Source organism: Apis dorsata, unplaced genomic scaffold, assembly GCF_000469605.1.
Source record: "Apis dorsata unplaced genomic scaffold, Apis dorsata 1.3 scaffold_859, whole genome shotgun sequence".
NCBI lineage: Eukaryota > Metazoa > Arthropoda > Insecta > Hymenoptera > Apidae > Apis > Apis dorsata.
The window spans coordinates 107,714-127,914 of record NW_006263980.1 but is presented as its reverse complement, the minus strand read 5'-3'; the positions used below and the strand labels follow the sequence as shown (position 1 = coordinate 127,914).

Genomic DNA, 20,201 nt, shown 5'->3' with positions numbered 1-20,201 from the left:
ATATATATATATATTATAAATACTTCAAGGCATTTACTGGTAAAATAAAATTTAAAAGATTAAGATTTTAATTTCTTTAAAAATTTTTTTTATCTTCAGCTATACTTAAAATTTTATTATCACTTTCATTGTCAACATTTTCTAAATGTCCTGTTTTTATTTCATTTTTATCTTTTGTAATTTGTCCACTTTCATCACTTGAATGTCCACTATCGTTTGATAATAATTCTGCATTTTTAATTATTCCAATAGATATTTTTTCATCTTCATCACTTTCATCAGAACTATCTAATTCATCTGAATCAATATCTATATCTAATAAAATTTTCTTTTTATTTGGTTTAAATTCTTCATCATATTTTCTTTTTATTCCAGAAGTAGAAGCTTTAAAGCCTTCTTCAACTGCATCTCCAACTCTTTCTGTAAGAACTGACCTTTCACGTTCGTAAGTTTGATCTTTAAATTCATGTCTAGGTTCAGCACATAATCTTTCCAATTTTTTCTTTTTACGTTCTGCAGCTTCCTCTTCTCGTTTTCCTTGTTTTTCGATCCAAGCTTTTAACCTTTTTTCTTCATTAATATCGCGAAGTCTACGTCCACTTAAATCTCTACAAGCTTCACGATTTGTAGTTTTTTCAATCTGTGCACCAATTGCTCGTAGCATAGAACCAAATCCTCCTTTTCCACCAAATAATCGTGGTACAATAGAAATATAACCATTATAGCAAATGGCATTTTCATGAATGAGTTTTCCATTATGTATAATGTAAAAGTTTTCCTGCAATAAGGTTTTATATAAATTACCATTAAAGAATTTGTTCTTTATTAAATAAATTATATTAAATATAATTAGGTTAAATGATCGCATACCGTTAATCCTTCAATGTAATCATATAATTCTTGAATTTTAAATGGAGTTTCGACAGTAAGAATTTGTTTCACCCCAGAAGCAGTACTTATTTGTACATTTAACATCTTTATTTAATAATATAATTTAAAATTATTTATTATTTTAATCTTACACATACGATAACTTCGCGTCAAATAATATTTAATAGAAAATGGCGGCATATATATATAACTATGTATATAACCATGAATCATACATATAAATGAATTAACGTTCCGAATTTGCAGAATGCAGCGCCTCTCAACATTAAAGCAATGAAACACTCATTGGTTATATACTGTATAATAATATATGTACAATAATTTTTATGCATATTTAAATTACAAGTATTTTGAAATCTATTGAGCATAAAACAAAATTAAAAAGGTTTTTTTTTTAATTTATATTTTGTTTGGGATAATATATTCTTGAAGCTTTATACAATGCATAGGAACATTATTATTACATAAATTTTCTTGTTAGAAAATTCTTAGAATTAAAAAATAAATTAAGCAAACTATTTTAATCTCCTTGTGAAATAGGCGATCCACGATCACGTTTGGAACCTTTGCCTTTGCCTTTCGATTTTGTTTCTCGTTTTCTACTTATTGAAGATGTCGATGTAGTAGATGTAGAATCTGCTGGACTCGAATGACTTGATTCTTCGCGATCCCAACGCGCTAATGCTTCTCTTAAGTTTTGTCCATCTCCTTCTTCATAAGTATCTACATCAACATGAAGATTATCTTGACTAGGTTGTATGTTGTTTCCAGATTCTAAATTTGCTCTCATTTCTTTCCTTTGATCTTCTGTGTGTTGTGGACATCGCATAGATCGTGTACATAATTTTTTTGTATGCTCCGATATTACTCCACAAATTTGAGTCAATAGAATCCTTTTATCTTCCAAGGACATATTTTCATAATTTGATGGGGAATTTTCATTACTACTATGAATATGTTCATTTATAGTTTCACCATTTCTTTGGCTATTTTTTTGTTGCTTTGTTCTTTTAATACCATTACGGTCTTTTCTGCGTTTACGCTTATCATTATTTAAACTCCAATCAACATCATCATCATCATCACTTATAACACCACTGAAATTACTGAGATCTTTTGAATTATTTGCTATACGTCTTGATGCAATTCGCGAACTATTTCGTCCCATACCCATACATTTTTCTAAATGAGTTGCAAAACGACAGGCAGCAACTCCTCTATCACAATTTGGACAATTACATTCCTGGGATTTTTTAACAGGATGTTGACCAAAGACATCCAACCCTGGAGAATCTTCAAAAAAAATGTTAAATTAAATAAAAATTATATAAAAATAATAATTAATTTTTATAATAGAAATATTTTATTTAATAAATAAACATAACCTGATTTAAGAAATTATAATTATTAAAATTTTTAATGTCTTTTTATTATTTCACTTACCTACAATAGCGTACGATTCGTCATCAGGTATACCTTCTTCTACATCTGAACTACCAGTTTTTGTAGTTCGATGTACATCGAAAACAAATCCCATTAATACTTCATCAAGAAGATCATCATAAATTTCTTTGGTTGCTGATTCCACATTCTCACTTTTACTCATAAATTCTAAAAATCGTCTATTTAATTCTTGAATTCTTTCTTCAGTTACAGACATTTTAAGTGTCGAATAATCATATATTGTAATCTCGTTCTGTTTACAATTTTGAGATGACAGTTTCACTTAACATATGTATATATTTTTTAGTTTTTGTTTGAAATATACTAATCAAATTAAACGTGTTAATTTATTGCGATTGGATTATTATTATTATTAATAGGTATTCTTATAAGAAATTATTTTTCGACATGTGAATATGAAAACTTATTGCAAAGTGATATCTGACATATACATTACTAATGCTGACAACCGAAAGTGGAATATTTATCTATATTATCTACGGATGGTTAAGTAAAATTATAATCATAGATGAAGTATAAAATAGATTTAACATTCAATATATTTTTTATCCTGTAGGAGAGGATATTAAGATATCTTTACCTTTTTAGTAATTATCAATATTACTAATGCAAAATAAGATTACATTATTAATGATTAAAACTGGAACTATAAACTTCAAATAAAATTGCAAATAAAAAAATAAAATAAATATTTTGTTGTAGAATTTAAATTTTATCACTGTCATTAAATTAAATGATTACATTAAATGATATTTTGCGTTATATCATATATGTTATATTTTACAAAATCGTTAAGATAACTCCTAGAAATAAATTGTAACACAGGAAAATGTAATATCTATTCTTTTTACATTAATGATCAAAGTGTATTTTATAATTTTGAAAAAGAAATGATGAAAGTTCAATTGAACGTACATCCTGTAAATTATTTAAAGTTGTAAATCAAGAACAAAGACAAATCAGCGCCATCTCTCAAGTGAAATTAATATAAACAAGGAAAGTAAATAATAAAAAGAAAACAAAAATAAAGAATTGATCATTAATGCCATCTTTTGAGATATTTTTGAAGAAATGTGACATTTAAGAAATGACGCTATTTTCTTATTCTATCTCTGTCTTTCTCTTATTATTTGCTTTTCTTCTATATTATTTTTATTTGCAACATTCTAGAGATGGCGCTGATTCGCCAATTTTTATTTTATCTTTATCTTTATTCATTTTTCTTGTTTATATACACATACACATGTATCTTATGTGTATTATCGCATTCAAGCGGGAAAAGTAATAAATGGGAATATGTGTTTATATTGTAAATATGATAAACAATTAAATAAAATTAATTAAAAATTATATTAATATAAATTATAATAATTTTCAAGTGTAAATATGGCTACAAATGTAGAAATGAATAAAGAAAAGAATAATTTCTTAGCTGCGTATCATATTTTAAAATTTTCAAAAAATAATAAAGATGATACAGAAATTGTAGATATAGAAAGAAGATGTTTTGCTATGAAATATTTAACAGCAAAACAATAGTAAGTTCTATAAAATTTTCCATGAGTATAAATAATAAATAATATAAATAATATAAATAATAAATATATATAAATAAATTAATATAAATATATAATAAATATAAATAATAAATAATAAATTCATAAAAGATATTATTTAAACAAATAAATAGATAAATTATTTCTTAAAGATTTAAATAATATATAATAATAATATATATAATATATATAAATAAACGAATCATTTTTTATTTATTTTATAGTGAATCAGAAGATATGGCAGCTTGTTTACTTCAAAGAAGCTTAGAAGATTATCAAGATTTAATGGAAAATAAAAATGGTATAAATAATTATTGGAAACAATTTAAATTACAAACATCAAAAATCAATAATAATCCTCAAAAATGGAAATCAGGTTTGTATGATATAGATACAGCATTAAGTTTTATAAAACCTTTATCTTGTCAAGACAATGCAAAGAATACTTTGTCATGTCATGGAAAATTATTTAATAATAGACATATAGAAAATATTATAAATACATGGAAAAATAAAGAAATTGTAATACGAAACAGAAAAGTTAGTATTCCAACAAAACAAAATTTTAGTCAATCTTTAAATACAAATTCTAAGGGAAAAATTGAAAATAATATGTACTTTGAAGAACAGAAGTCTTCATCATTTTCATCCAATAATTCTGTAGATGAAAATATTAGTGCACAAATAAGTTTTAATAAACAACCTAAATCTCATTCTATAAATCAAAAAAATCAGAATTACGTCCAACAAAGATCTATTAAATATGAGCCTGAATCACATTTTAAATTTGAAAAAGAAGATTCATCTAAAACATATAAAAATAATCATGAATCATTGAATTTTTATAGAAATCATATGAAATTAAAGTCACAAATGTCTGTTCAACATAATGAAGAAGATTTTAATATTGCAAAACCTAAAATAAACTTTTTCAAAACAGCTAGAGATGAACTAAATGTGCAAATGAAAACTAATAAATCAATGCAAAAAAAAACTTTAGGTGGAAAAGTATCAGTTAATTCTCAATTTGTTTGTCCTTTTAAGCGAGAAAAAGAAAAAATTCTGGAAAACATGTACAATAATGAGATTGACACAATGGAAGTAGAAGATGAAAGGTTAAAAAATGTAGAACCAAAAATGGTTGAACTAATAAAAAATGAAATAATGGATTCAAAGACAACTATTTGTTGGGATGATATAGCTGGTTTAGAATATGCCAAAAAAATCATAAAAGAAGTAGTTGTATATCCTATGTTAAGACCTGATATTTTTACTGGTTTACGAAGGCCTCCAAAGGGAATTTTATTGTTTGGTCCTCCAGGTACAGGAAAAACACTTATAGGAAAATGTATAGCATCACAAAGTAAATCAACTTTTTTTTCAATATCTGCTAGCTCTTTAACATCAAAATGGATAGGAGAAGGAGAAAAAATGGTTAGAGCGTTATTTGCTGTTGCTAGAGTTTATCAGCCATCAGTAATTTTTGTGGATGAAATAGATTCATTGCTTACTCAAAGATCTGAAACCGAACACGAAAGTTCTAGAAGATTAAAAACCGAGTTCTTAGTACAATTGGATGGAGCTGCTACTGCTGATGAAGACCGTATTTTAATTGTAGGAGCAACAAATAGACCACATGAATTAGATGAGGCAGCACGTAGACGACTCGTTAAAAGACTCTATGTTCCTCTACCAGAATTTCAAGCTCGTAAACAAATTATAAATAATTTATTAGTAACTATTTCACATAATCTTAATGAAGAAGATATAAATAATATAGCTGAACAATCAAAAGGATATTCTGGAGCTGATATGTCAAATTTATGTAAAGAAGCTAGCATGGGACCAATTAGAAGCATTCCATTTAGTCAATTAGAAAATATTAAAAAAGAAGATGTCAGGCAGGTAACAATTGATGATTTCAAGGAAGCCTTAATACATGTTCGTTCTAGTGTATCAGAATCAAGTCTAACAACTTATGTTGAATGGGACGCTATATATGGAACTGGGACAGCACTAAATTACAAAACATAATTCATGTTTTTATCAAAATTAATATCAAAATATATTTTTGTATCAGAAATTTTTTTAACAAAAATACTTATTAAAGATATTAATACAATCAATAACTTTCCAATTTTTCAATAAAGAACTTAGACTTTTATGTATTATAAATACGTATTATAAATAAATTTGATTTGCAAAAAATTTTACATTATTTTTCATATTTTTATATTAAATTATATATCAAACAAAATTAACAATATAAATTTTATTGCTATAACCAATAATTAAATATTCTTCAATGCAGACCATTATATTTAATGAAATAACAGCTGTGGAACCAAGACTCAACTTTTTTGAATTAAGAATATCAAAATTAATTGCTTCAAAATCGTCTATATAATATATATGTACATTTCCTAAAAAAAAAAATTTTAAAAATATAAAAGAAATTACTAAAAATTTATGAAAAGATTACCTGAATTTAATCCTAAAATAAGTATATGACCATATACTAAAATTGCTGTAGGTTCACCATGTAAAATAGGAAATAGATTGTGAATTTTCCATTCTTTTCCTTCTATTAGAAAACCCAAATATCCATATTCTATAATTTTTACATTATTAAAATATTTTATTAATTTTATATAATTATATCTATTTAATATAATTGATTTCTTACCTGTAATACAGGCAATTATATTTGGTTTAAATGTATAATATTGACGAATTCTAATATTTGGTGGCTGAATATATGTAAGAGTATAATTTTTTTTTTCTAGATTTTTTTCATCTAGTTTTAAATTTACATAATATCCTCTTTCCGTATAAAAAAGTACCTAAGTTGTAACATTTTAATATAAATGATAAAATTACAAATTATAATTTTTTTATAATTTTTTCATTATTATTACTTTATTATTATCTGCACCCATAGTAATTATACTATCTGAACCAAATTGAAATATTGTTTTTGGTATTGATCCTTCAATACTTATTATGTTATGCATAGCAGTATAGCAATAACTGTAACTTGTGCTATTAAATATTTATTATTTATTAATGATTAAATTAATTATTTTAATTATAGTTTTCTTTTAAATCATACCAAATTAATTATAGTTTTCCTTTAAATCATACCAAATTAACTTTCCATGTGTTTTATTAATTATCTTCAATGTATTCATATCCCAAAAGTTTACATGATTATTTATAGAACAAGATATACAAATGATATTTGTTTCTATGAAATATAAGCAATTGATTAAAAGTTTCTATCAAATTTATTTTTTAAAATTTGTAATTACCATCTCTGCAAAATTGTATACTTTTTATGTATTCCATATGATCAATTATATACTTTACATTTGCATTTAAATTGCAAATATTATAAAAATAAATAAATCCTTCAGATGTTCCTACTGCTAAAAAACTTTCTAAAAGATATTAGTTATAAAAATTAAACATTTAAATTAAAATTAAATTAACAATTTAATATTGTCAACATATTACCTGATGTATCTATACAAGTGATATATTCTAAAGGATGATTTTTTAAATCTGGTTCAATACATGTAATTTGTGTATTACATTTTATCATATTTTTACATTTAATCCACAATTTATACATAGCCATCCAAAATTTAGCATCATGTTTTTCATGAAAATTAGTATAAAATTTATTTGGATTTAATGTTTCGCATAAAATAGTCCAATAATGTTCAGGAATTTTATTTTTGCATAATTTATACCATAAAGTACTTTCCTATACATAGAAGAATAATTAAAAAATTAAATAAATTATATTTAATGCATATTATAGATTAAACATTTATAACAATGTATATATAGATACACAAATATACATTTAGACATTCAATAAATAAATTAAAACTGTAATAAAAGTTATATATATTATATTATTATATATTATTTACCTTTAACATTTTATCAATAATTTGCTTCCAACATTTACAAATTATTTTCAAATGTGTAAGTGATACAGGATCTATATATGTAAATATATGTTCCCATATTTCTACAGAGAAAATCATTATCGTATTTTGTTTTAATCAAACAAATCAAATACATCTAAATAAAATGTGTATGTATAAGATATTCGGATTATTATATATTTCCGGTCTATAAGTTCTATAAATATATCTTTTTTGTTTTTGATTATTATCTATTTCCGATGTAACATTGTTGCATCTGAAACAATTTTGAAAATTTTTGAAATAATTGTTTTATTAAAAAAATTATATAAAATTAATAATTCTATTTAAATTATTATATTTAGCTTTTTAAAAATTATAATTTGTTTGAAAACTTTTATAAATTTATAAGAATCATTTTATTTTGAAAATAACAGAATTTATATTGTAATATATATATATATATATATATAAATTTCGTAACATAATAAGAAAGATATTCCAAATTCTTTATAAGATTTACCAAGAAAATAAAAAAAAAAGGTCAAGAGCATTTATTATTAGACGAAATCAATAAATATTAAATTACAATTTAAAGAGGATCACTTATTCCAAAAAGTTTTTATTGGCTAAGACGTGATACGATATAAAGAATATGGATTTGACATTAAGTCAGAAGTTTTGCTTACCTCGACACGTGTATGGATGAATGGAATCTCTAACCTTGAAAATTTGAAACAATCTTATTTCTACACGAATAATTGTTGCATACTATTTTGTGTATTAATTGCAAAATGACTGATCAAGGTAATAAGAAATAATATTTTTTAATTTATATTTGTTAATATATATGACATAAAATAAATAAATATTTATAATTATCAGTCATATATTGTATTATATTAAATTTTTATTTTATATATTTATTTAATTTAAAAATAAATTATAAAATTACATAAATATTTTAAAATTTATTCAATAATTTTATAAATAATAAAATAAATCTATTTATTAATATTATTGATATTATATTATAAATTTTTATTAACATTTAATATTTAATACAAAAAATATTTTATAAAATTAATTTCTTTTAATATTTTTCATTCTTTAGCCATTTCTTCAAAATGTGATTATAATTGTGAAATGGATGAAACAACTGATGATGATAGTGGTGATGATTGGGATGAAATAACAGAAGATTTTGAATCTATACCGTGCCTTTTTTGTAATGAAATATATAATAATTTTTCTATGGCATTAGAACATCTTGTAGCTTCACATAGATTTGACTTAAAAAACTTCATAATTAAACATTCATTAGATACTTATTCATATATTAAATTAATTAATTTTATTAGACATAAAAATGTTTTGTCTGACCAATTAAATGCATTAAACATAAAAACATGGGAAAGCGAAGAATATTTAAGACCTGTTATAGAAGATGATCCTTGGTTAATGTTTGGTAAAAATATAAATAAATTCAATAAAAATAATTTTTATAAATTAATAATTTTTTTATTATTTTTATATATAAATTTTACTATTTATATTATATATAAATTTTATTATATATAAAGATATTGAAGATATGGAGGAAAAAACAACAAAACCTATTGCATATACAGTAAATTCAGAGAATGGTTGTGTTACATTATCTGAAGCACATTTTGCTGAATTACAAAGAACAATACAAACACTTAGAGCACAATTAGAACAACGTGAATTAGCATGTTTTTTAGCAAAACAGGTATTTATAATAAAATTTGATATTTTATATTAAATATAATAGTTATAAAATCATATATAATTCTAGCAAATAGATGAAATGACAGAGAAAGCACAGAAATTGGTCCTAGATAGTGATTTAGATGAAAATACTTTTAGTTCTTCTGGAAATTCTAATTGTAATATTGATAAAGGTTATTTTAATACATATAGTCATTTTGCTATACATCATGAGATGTTAACAGTAAGTATATCGATTTTATTTTTTTAATATATGTACATAATATGTACAATTTTTTTTAATAATAACTATAATTTTTTTATAGGACAAAGTACGAACAGAAAGTTATAGAGATGCATTATTAACAAATGCGAATAGATTTAATAATTGTGTGATATTAGATGTTGGTTGTGGAACTGGCATTTTATCTATGTTTGCAGCAAAAACTGGATGTCGTAAAGTAATTAGTGTTGATCAATCAGATGTAATATACCATGCTATAGATATAGTGAGGTAAATAAAATATTTATATGAGAATATAAATATACCTATAAAAATAATATTTTTAATATCAATTTAACAATACCCTTTGTAATGTAATATAGAGAGAACAATTTAAGTGATATTATCACTATAAAAAAAGGTCGATTGGAAGACATTAATCTTGATGAAGATAAAGTAGATGCAATTGTATCTGAATGGATGGGATATTTTCTTCTATTTGAGGGTATGTTAGATACCGTGATATATGCAAGAGATAATTATTTAACTCCTGGTGGAATACTTCTTCCTAATAAATGTACACTTAGTATTGTAGGAAGTGGAGATACAAGTATGTATTTTTTGCATAATAGAATTATAATATCTTCGATTTGTATATTTTATTCATTATTTTTTAAATAAAAAATTAAATTTTGAATTTTCATAAATTTTTATAGGAAGATACGTCGAACTTATTGATTATTGGTCTAATGTGTATGGTTTTAAAATGAGTTGCATGAAAGCCGAAGTTGTACGCGAACCAAGCATAGAAATTTGTAATGCTGAGGAATTAATAACTAGCATTGTAGAAATTCAAACATTCGATTTGTATAAAGTAACGAAAGATTGTGTAAATTTTTCGTCACCTTTTGAATTCAAAGTAAAAAAGACTGGATCATTGACTGCAATTGTTGGCTATTTTGATATCTTTTTTGATTTGGATAATCCAGTACATTTTAGTACAGGACCTTATTCGCCTCCAACGCATTGGAAACAAACAGTATTTTCATTGAGCGAACCTATTAGCATTACCGAAGGTAAATTAAATAAAAATTAAACTACAAATTATTAATTATTATATAAATAATATAAATAATATAAATAATATAAATATAAATAAATATAAAAATTTTTTTATAGGAGAAATTTTATGCGGTAAATTAATCTGTCGTAGACATGTTAGAGATATTCGAGGACTTATGATTACAATTCAGATTAAGAATATCAGTCAAGTTTATTATTTAGAATAAGTAATCAATATTCATTTTGAAGTCCATTTAATAGATATAAGTGCCAAAAGAAAAAAAATAAGACAAAAAGAAACAAATAAATACATAGGGTCCAGCTTGCTATAAAACTATTAACGATTATTGTTAAAAGTAATAATAGATGGAACACAGTTTAAAAAAATAGAAAAAATCGTTCGATATGCTATTTTTTATGATATTGTGATTTATATTTTAAATTCTTTTAAAATTATAGAAATCATATAATTTCATACATATTAAAAGTTTTAATTCCTGCAATAATGAAAATAAATATGAAGTCTTTGTAGAATTTTTAATATTATTATATATTATATTTTTTTTATATATATATATAAACCAAAGATCACATTTGATTGTTTCTGTAAGTTATCTTACATAAATACATTCTTATCAATATCAATATGAATATCAAACACAGCCGCTAATGCGTACTTTAAAGTAGAAATTATTTACGATTTGTGCCTTTTTGATAATTGCTGACGTTATACATAATTGATTATAAAATTAACGTTTTATGTAGTTTCAAAAGTGATATGTCAGCTTTTCCAATTAAAATTATAAAAATAATTTTCAAATAATAGTAACAAAAATATTTAAGTATATACCTCCTGGTTGCATAAATATTTCGTTTGAGTAATATTTCTTTAAATGCATATATTTAAAAATAATCAAGTTAATAACTGCAATCGTGGTTCTTATTACTATACATATATTTATTATACAAACAACGATTTCAAGTTCGCTCAAATTAGATATAATCCAATAATATATAAATAATTTTAAAGAATTAAAAAAAAAAAATGCATGCTTGTTACTGGCATATCTTCTTCCGTCGCGGTATTATATATCTTGAAGTTTAATATTTAATATTATTATATATTTATTAATCATTAATCAAATCGTCCAGAATTTTTTAAAAATATAAATATATTTGCCAGCTTTCTTGCATGTGCTATAGAATAAGTATCCACACCTAATAATTAATCATTAACGAAACTAAAAAATTAATTAATATAAATTGAAATTCGTTTTTTTATCTGAATTCATAATTCATAAAGAAAATAATATAATTACTTTTTCTGGGATTCCTTTAAAATTATTTTAGGAAAAAAAATTTAATGATGATCTATTGCTTAAGAATTCATAATTTAATTTCCTTTTTTTGAAATTGGCCTGCATCTTATTTATAATCCAGGTCCAATTTAAAAAGTACTTATGCTTCCAGATTAAGGTATGTAATACACAACTCTGTGATATATAAAAATAAGTAATCATAAATTTATTTGATCATAAGTCAAAGAATTATTGCCTTTCTTGATTATAATATGTATACTTTTTATGTAAAATAAACTATTATGATATATGCTTAAAATCAAATAAATTGAAAAACAATCTTATGAGACTAAATTAATTCGTACTCACATTTCGCCTATCACGTATTTTCATAATCAATCATACGTATAAAAATGTGAAAAATCTCGACATTTTTATTCATTCATACCTTTCTTTAGATTATTTAAATCTAATCAGTGTATATTATCTATAATACTAGATCCATTTTTTCTTAGTCTTTTATAATTATCGATATTTTAAACGCTTCATTTTAAATCACTTCATTTCACTATCAAAATACTTCAATTTCTTATCTGGTATCAAAAATACATTTACAGATCTATACAAAAAGAATTATTTTTTTTTTTAAATTTTATAACATATCTTGTGTACAATATTCATAATAGAACATAAAAATTACTCTTACTTTTTGTACATTTTTTACAAAAAATGAAATCCTAAATTTTTAACGCCGAAAGTTCGGATTGTCAGTTTGCCAACCTTTTGCATTTGGTCCAAATTGATAAACTAATCTTTTACCAAGTACGGGTTGAAAGATTTTACTTTTATAATAATACCTGAAAAAATTTTTTATATGAAAATCTCATGTTTTTTATTATTAAATTAAATGTTACATAAATATTTAAAAAATTACCTCATTGCTCGGCTCAATTTTTCATATGTCATTTTTGTATTTCCCTTTCTTGAACCCCATCGTTTTGCGACTTCGTCGCTTTTAACGAATCGAAATTTTGCCTGAGAATAATCTTCCCAACAGATTAAACTTGGACATGTTTCGCGATTACGTAACAAGTCTCTAATGAATTCCCAAAGCTTTCCTTGGCTGGTAGCTATATAAATATCATTACATATATTAATATTATTAAATTAAAAAATATTTCATACAATACTTACAATTTTTTTTTGGTTTTAATATTCTTGGTCTACCCGGCGATCGTTTAGTAGTGGAAACGTCAATACTATTATTATCTGATTCTGCATCTATAAAAACAAAAAATTTAAATAATCTACTATAAAAAAAATTATATTTAACAATTCAAAAGATTCATACCTGATGTACTACTGGAATTAATTCGCGTATATTCGTCCTCGAAATGAGGATGAATGGTATCAAGTGGTGAAACTGCAATTATACAAATTCTTTTTAATAATTATATCTTATATTTATATAATGTTTTCTAAATAAATAATTAAAATACAAAAAAAATAATATTTCATATATATAATTTATAATTAATATAATTTGATTGTTTATAAGTGTTTAATATTTTTATTATTGATATTTGCGTAATAATTATATACATACATACATAAGGTATGCATACGTACACATATGTTGAGGAGGGAGTAAGTCATAGAGCTTATCTCCGTATGTGGGATCGTGAGCCTTAAAATCGTCTTTAGTGAAGGTGATCAATTCGTTTCCTGGTACCGCAAGACTATGTTGAATTAGACTATATGGTTGTCCAATTGTAGATGCTGCAGTCATCAACCAATTTATTGTTTCCTCTTGACACCAGTTTTTAGTAGGTTTGTATAACCAGCCGGTACCATCGATCTCATTATTTTCATCACCTAGATCATATAACAAAACAAAAACATAAGGTTAAAGATAAAGAATACACGTATTGAAATATATAATCTCTTATAACAATAAAAGAGAATCACATTAAATAGCATTATAACAAACTATTGTATATTGGAAATATACAATACTGGTCAAACAAAATAATTCTTTTTATCAATTACCAAAATAAAATTTTTTTCGGACAGGTTCATAACTACGTGTAGCATTAGTTTTTAATGTGACCAGAGTGTCCATATCCAGTACAGAATGATCATCGTCTTCGTTTGGATAAAAAAGCGAAGGGTATACCTGCAAATATAACGTATTACATGACAAGTAAATCCGAAATGAAATCGAGTTTCTGCGTTAATGACCTTGTTGGTGTCTTTAAGCGTCTCATCTTTTTTTATCAAAGACTAAAAAAAAAACGAGATCACAACAATCTCGTTTTCTCAGACTGGCTTATATGCATGCTCAATGAAAATACATATTTTATATTTATATCTTGATCCTTAATGCAATATCTGTGTTGAATGGATATTAATAATTTATAATAAGTAATCACAGGCCATTGTTTCAAATTATTCATTATTCTTTTTTTAAATACTATGTATTTTGAACATATATTATAATCAAGCATATGATAAATGATAATTTTTTATTATAAATAATATTTTAAATTAATATTGTAAATTATGTACAATAGTGTAGTCCAATCACAATTAAATCAATAATTTATCATAATTTAATATCAATATAAATGATAATTGTATTTTATTTACAGATATTATATTATATTATATATTTATAAATTTTTTCCCATGACATATCTTTATCATACTTTTTTCTATTTCTTGAATATTCGATTCAAAAAAAAATATTGTTGCACATATTACTTAAAATTTTAGACTGTTTATTATTTTTTTGAAAGATTGTTTCAAAAATTTTATATCGATCGTCTTGTTCAATCATGAATTGTAATTAATTATATCAATGTTTATGCAACTATTTTCTGTGTCAATAAAAACTGATACGATATCGTCAGAAATATTATTTCGTAAAATCGACATTTTATTGCTTTCACAAATCATTTCGTTAAATCTACAATCTGTTTATTTCGTACCAAAGTGTGAATACTTATTGAATATAGACACTCAAGTTTTATTTTTTGTATAGAATTCTTAAAAAAAAAAAAAATAAAAAAAATTATTTAAAAATCATTAATCATTTAACGTATATCTAAACATTTTTTGCATTTTAAATTCCTTTAGCATTCTTTTTGTTTAATACGTTAAATATATAAATATTTATACACGTATACGTATATACACGTGTATTTAAAATGTCTCGTAATTCATGGTACAAATGGAGTCAGGGACGTTCTATGGCTTAAAATAAGACGAAAATCAACAATAATAAAATTATATTTGATGCATCGTTTTCGAAAAAAAAATATCATTTGAAAATTAGTCAAATATAGATTTATTTAGCTAATTTCTTATATAATGATAAATTATTTTATGAAAATTGTAAAATAAAATTTCTTTGTATTTTTAAGATATCATTTTCGAGGAAATCGAATTTGAAAATTCATTAAGTGATTAATTATATACTAAACATGTTCTAATAGAATATTCTTAAAAATAAAGTCTTAACAAGAAAATATTATTTTATACTTATTTTCATATTTTCATAAAATATCATATCTATTAGTATTAAAACTATTCAGTTGAAAATCGGTCATATATTATTTAATAAATTTTTAAATTTGATTTCCTTAGAATTCTAATATTTTATTATTGTCTTAATATTTGTCTTATTTTAGACCGTAAAATCTAATATTATATTTAATTAAGTATCGAAAATTAACATTATAATTCTTTAATTTTTTATTTCAATTTCAAAATATTTAAGAAGCTATCTTTTATAAGTATAAATTTATGAATCAATTTAAAGAATTTTATAAAATATCTAATAATTGTGCGCTTCTTTTATGCAAATATCAAATAAAAATACATATAAAAATATATAATTTAAAAAGTTTATTAAAGAATACCAAAGTCGTATGCATAGCAATGAAAAACTTTTTTATTGATAACACATGAAACTCGTGTGCTTCTTTTTTAATAGAAAATGCAGAAAACATAGATAAATCAGAATTATATCGAATAAGCAAAAATATTCTATCGAAACGATTTAAATTATTCAAAATCTCTTTATCACTATAATATAACTTACCTCCTCCAATGTTTTATTATAATTATCGAACAGATCCATATTCGAGATTAGTTGATTGTCAAACCAAATTATAAACTTTAAAGTTTATTTTCCAATGATATATTTTCTATGATAAATTATTGCGTTTTACGCAAAACTAAACAATAAATGTATGTCATAGCACGTTGTGAATAAATCGCATCACTCGAAAACAGAGAACAAATACACAACGATCAAAAACACCACAACGTGATCTTACGGTGATGTCGCACAACGCGATACTGATCGTCGCCGAAGTGTCTCTCAATTTCTGACGAAGAGATTGGCGTCGCTAGGTCGCGATGTGGTGATGGTAAAGACGTCAGCGGGAGTACCACAGGAACGGATAGCGCGGAAGAGCAGGTTTCAACGGGGATTTCCCGCTCTTTGAAACTGGCCAATCACTGGCGTCTCGTTTCACGCAAGCTGACGCAATAATTGCGGATACACTCCATTGGCGGCGGTCTTCAAGATTCAAAGAATTTGAGACGAAGTCAAAAACCGAAGTTAATTTGACACCTGAGTGATTTTTTTTTTATTTTGTATATATCTAACAAGATCAATCTATTGAATCAATTTGTTGTTTTCGATTACATATGAATTGTTCTCTTGCATATGAATATTAGATCAAATTTCATTACGAATAATAAAAAAATTAGGATATATAAAAATATTATTTCGAAAATTAATTATATGTATATTATATAATATCGTACATTATAATATTTTGTTGAAAGAAAAGAAAAAAATTTTTGCATTGTGAAAGAGAAGAATTTTTAATATATATGTATATGTATATATAATTGAAATAGTAGACATATGGCGTAATAATAGACATATGGCGTAATGTATGTATGATATTCAGTACGTATAATACTCATAGGAAATCCCGTCTTAATATTTTATTCAAAATTTTAATCGTAAAGTAAATTTAATTTTAAACAAAAAGAGATATTAAATTTATATTTAAAAGATTTTTAATAATTTAATAATAAAAAAAAAATTTTAATCATTTTTTAATAAAAATTTGGACAAATAGATGTTATAATTTATGTTTATAAATATAATGCTTAAATATATAAAAATATTATTAAAAAAAAAAAAGTAAGATATTTATATTAAAGGAATAAGACGTGATTTGATTAATTTTTCTTAAGATTAAAAGATTTTGTATCCAATTAGTTGTAAAATAATTTTATAAAAATAGGAATACATAAAAAATAGTAATTAAAATTTAATGAAATACATATCCAACAATACATATCCATATTAACATTTTCAGTAAACTTTTCATTAATAAAAAAAAAAATAATGAAAATATCATTGCAAGTGAATATGTTATGATTGCAAACAAAATTTCATTTAATAGTTTAATATTTTGATTCATAATATAATTAATTTATAATTTATTTATTTGATAAAATAACATATATATAATTAATCTATTTAATGAAACATTTTAATTTTCTTAGTATCTCAAAATCTAGTTATTTGTTTTTTAAATTATAAAATATATATTATGAAAAAATTTCTTCATATTAATAATTATGTCAAATAATAGCCTATGATTTGATATAAGATCAGATCTGCAAGTTATCTAATTTTCACAAAATATAAATTACTATTGAATTTTAATTTGTTTCTGAATTTTTTTTTTAATTTATTAAAAACAAATAATGATTCGGTAGGTAAAACAAATGAAACATAATCGAAAAAAAATTCGGAAACAAATTTGTCGCTGGAGATGAATGTCTCAGTGATGTTGCAGCCGACGATGACATTGAGATTTAAAGATCTTACAAAGATTTCATTTTTTTTCTCTCTAACTGCGTTATTAATAGCATCACGTTGTTCCTCGCATAATTTAGATAAAACGTGTAAGAAAAAAGAAAATGATACTCTGCAATAACGTGTTTTATATGCATATCAAATTTTCCTAGAATGTTGTGTTACATTTATGTATGTATATATATATAATACTTGTTCTACGTGTGTCATTAAGATATATAAATTTGCAATAGCATAAAAATTGTATCTTTCAACCATTGAACGAGTAACGAATATGTAAGAAGAAAAATATTTATTCCCAAATTGAAAAATGTGTATATCTTTCATACGATATGAAAAGTTTATTTATACAATATTTATTTGAAAAAACTCACATTGGCGACGCCTATGTATTCGTTTATTTATAGTACGCCACGATGTCTCGACATCGTGGTGTGTAAACATGTTGGTACTACCATGGACTTTATTTTACTTTACGATGCACCTTTCTCTTTTTTTCTCTCTCGTATGTCTTTTTTCTTTTTCTTTCAATTACGTCTCTTTGCGAGTGGGAAGAACTCAGTTTTTATCATAACCGCAATGAAACTCCTAAGGATTACTAATAACTTATTCGAAGAACTATGATCATATAAACCTTGTCGAGATTTGATTTTATATTGGTTCTTTCGAAACGTTTTATTTCCTATAACGAAATTGAAAATTGACAAATAAAAAAATCAAAGTGAAAAAGAAAGAATAAGATATGAATTTAGAAATGAGAGGTTATATTTTAGTTCTAACAGTAATGAAGAAAATCGTGATAAATTTATTTAATCAATTTCAGATGATTTATAAAAATGTATAATTATAACATTTCTCTGATTCATTTTAAATTCGTTTATTTTTTGCTGAAAAAAATAAAAAAATTCTTAAATCATTTTTACACTATCTTCTTGCTATTTATTTTATTTTTTTGGATTGGGGTTCTGTTTATACGTAGAATGAATCATAGCTATCTAATAAAAATTGAGATAAGTTAAACTAAAATAACAGTTGGAATTTCCTTATTGAATATAGATGCACAAATATTTAATTATATAATTATTAATTATTTTTTCGCTATATTATTTTTAATTAATTTTAAAATACAAATATTTATATCTTTTAAAATTAATAAAACATTTTATAACAATTTTTTATAAAGACCATAATTAAATCAAATAAAATAAATCAAATAAATATTAAAATATTAATATTTAAATATCTAATAAATTGATTGAAGAATTATTTATTTTGTATATTTTTCTAATATTATATAGAAATTTACATACAATCAATAATATTAATAATATTATCAATAGTATTGAGAATAATACAGTATTTACATTTTTAATTTACTTTGATTTTCTTGAAATCGCATGTTATAAAAATCATTTTTAAAATTTTGATTTTTGATAAACATTCTTATCAATGCTAATGTAGTTTATACTATTAAATATTTTCTGTGCAGTTATTGCGGAAATAAAGAAAGTATCAATAGTGATTGTCCATTTCAAAGCATTTCTGATCAATTTTTTTTTTAATAAAATTTTTCATGTATCTCGATTTATTTTATTTCTTAATCCTTGATTTCAACTATAAATTATTTGTTTGTTTTTGTATTAAAATCTATTAAATAATTTTAATGCAAAAATTTTTAATAAACAAAAATAGATATACAGAAAATTTTTATATACAGAAAACATTTATTATAAAGAAGTACGAACAAATATTTGCAAAATGTTTCCATAATTTTAAATATCTTTGTTATTTATTGTTAGAACTAAAGGATTGTTAAGAATAATTTTTTATAGATGCCAAATTTTTAGAGATTTCAATTCTATATATATTTTTTAAAATTATACTTTTTTTCTTTAATAGAATAATTTGTTGTATGAAAGAAATATAATATTATATAATTAAACATTATAATTACATTCATATTAATGTTTTTTGTTCGATATAAAAATATCTTCAACTTTCGAATCAATTTTATTCAATGTAAACACTATATACAGAATATCTCAATTTTTTTACAAGGCAATGTTAGCATACATATATTTTTTGAATAGAAACAAAAAAAAATTCATAATTCATCAAAGACTTACA

General features: G+C 23.1%; 6 protein-coding genes across 7 annotated transcripts; 2 read left to right on the top strand and 4 right to left on the bottom strand.

Moving 5' to 3' along the window:
- Nucleotides 1-61: 61 nt before the first annotated feature.
- Nucleotides 62-1,082, bottom strand: LOC102673702 (replication stress response regulator SDE2). Its single transcript, XM_006623252.2, has 2 exons — nt 871-1,082; nt 62-778 (listed from the first exon to the last, which is right to left on the bottom strand). The coding sequence occupies exons 1-2, from the start codon at nt 973-975 to the stop codon at nt 77-79; spliced, it is 807 nt and encodes a 268-aa protein (XP_006623315.1). The 5' UTR covers nt 976-1,082; the 3' UTR covers nt 62-76.
- Nucleotides 1,083-1,273: 191 nt separating this feature from the next.
- LOC102673830 (ataxin-7-like protein 3) lies at nt 1,274-2,815 on the bottom strand. The gene is made up of 2 exons (XM_006623253.2): nt 2,335-2,815; nt 1,274-2,184 (listed from the first exon to the last, which is right to left on the bottom strand). Exons 1-2 carry the CDS (start codon nt 2,549-2,551, stop codon nt 1,412-1,414), a joined length of 990 nt encoding a protein of 329 aa, XP_006623316.1. The 5' UTR covers nt 2,552-2,815; the 3' UTR covers nt 1,274-1,411.
- A 722-nt stretch (nt 2,816-3,537) lies between these two features.
- LOC102672902 (fidgetin-like protein 1) lies at nt 3,538-6,116 on the top strand. The gene is made up of 2 exons (XM_006623246.2): nt 3,538-3,893; nt 4,136-6,116. Exons 1-2 carry the CDS (start codon nt 3,742-3,744, stop codon nt 5,943-5,945), a joined length of 1,962 nt encoding a protein of 653 aa, XP_006623309.1. The 5' UTR covers nt 3,538-3,741; the 3' UTR covers nt 5,946-6,116.
- Nucleotides 5,725-8,568, bottom strand: LOC102673039. 2 transcript variants are annotated; one of them, XM_006623247.2, is made up of 9 exons: nt 8,439-8,568; nt 7,853-8,126; nt 7,428-7,680; nt 7,223-7,351; nt 7,056-7,158; nt 6,830-6,953; nt 6,598-6,754; nt 6,394-6,522; nt 5,725-6,334 (listed from the first exon to the last, which is right to left on the bottom strand). In XM_006623247.2, the coding sequence occupies exons 2-9, from the start codon at nt 7,967-7,969 to the stop codon at nt 6,159-6,161; spliced, it is 1,188 nt and encodes a 395-aa protein (XP_006623310.1). In that variant the 5' UTR covers nt 7,970-8,126; nt 8,439-8,568; the 3' UTR covers nt 5,725-6,158. The 2 variants fall into 2 exon arrangements, with proteins under 2 accessions (XP_006623310.1, XP_031369888.1); XM_031514028.1 differs by having other exon boundaries at nt 7,244-7,351.
- On the top strand, nt 8,334-11,252 carry LOC102673172 (protein arginine N-methyltransferase 3). Its single transcript, XM_006623248.2, has 8 exons — nt 8,334-8,656; nt 8,964-9,317; nt 9,433-9,602; nt 9,669-9,824; nt 9,907-10,094; nt 10,187-10,413; nt 10,520-10,879; nt 10,983-11,252. Exons 1-8 carry the CDS (start codon nt 8,644-8,646, stop codon nt 11,090-11,092), a joined length of 1,578 nt encoding a protein of 525 aa, XP_006623311.1. The 5' UTR covers nt 8,334-8,643; the 3' UTR covers nt 11,093-11,252.
- A 142-nt stretch (nt 11,253-11,394) lies between these two features.
- LOC102672774 (ETS-related transcription factor Elf-5-like) lies at nt 11,395-16,641 on the bottom strand. Its single transcript, XM_006623245.2, has 8 exons — nt 16,269-16,641; nt 14,213-14,339; nt 13,793-14,038; nt 13,515-13,586; nt 13,358-13,444; nt 13,098-13,293; nt 12,870-13,020; nt 11,395-12,782 (listed from the first exon to the last, which is right to left on the bottom strand). Exons 1-7 carry the CDS (start codon nt 16,305-16,307, stop codon nt 12,909-12,911), a joined length of 879 nt encoding a protein of 292 aa, XP_006623308.1. The 5' UTR covers nt 16,308-16,641; the 3' UTR covers nt 11,395-12,782; nt 12,870-12,908.
- Between the last annotated feature and the right edge of the window lie 3,560 nt (nt 16,642-20,201).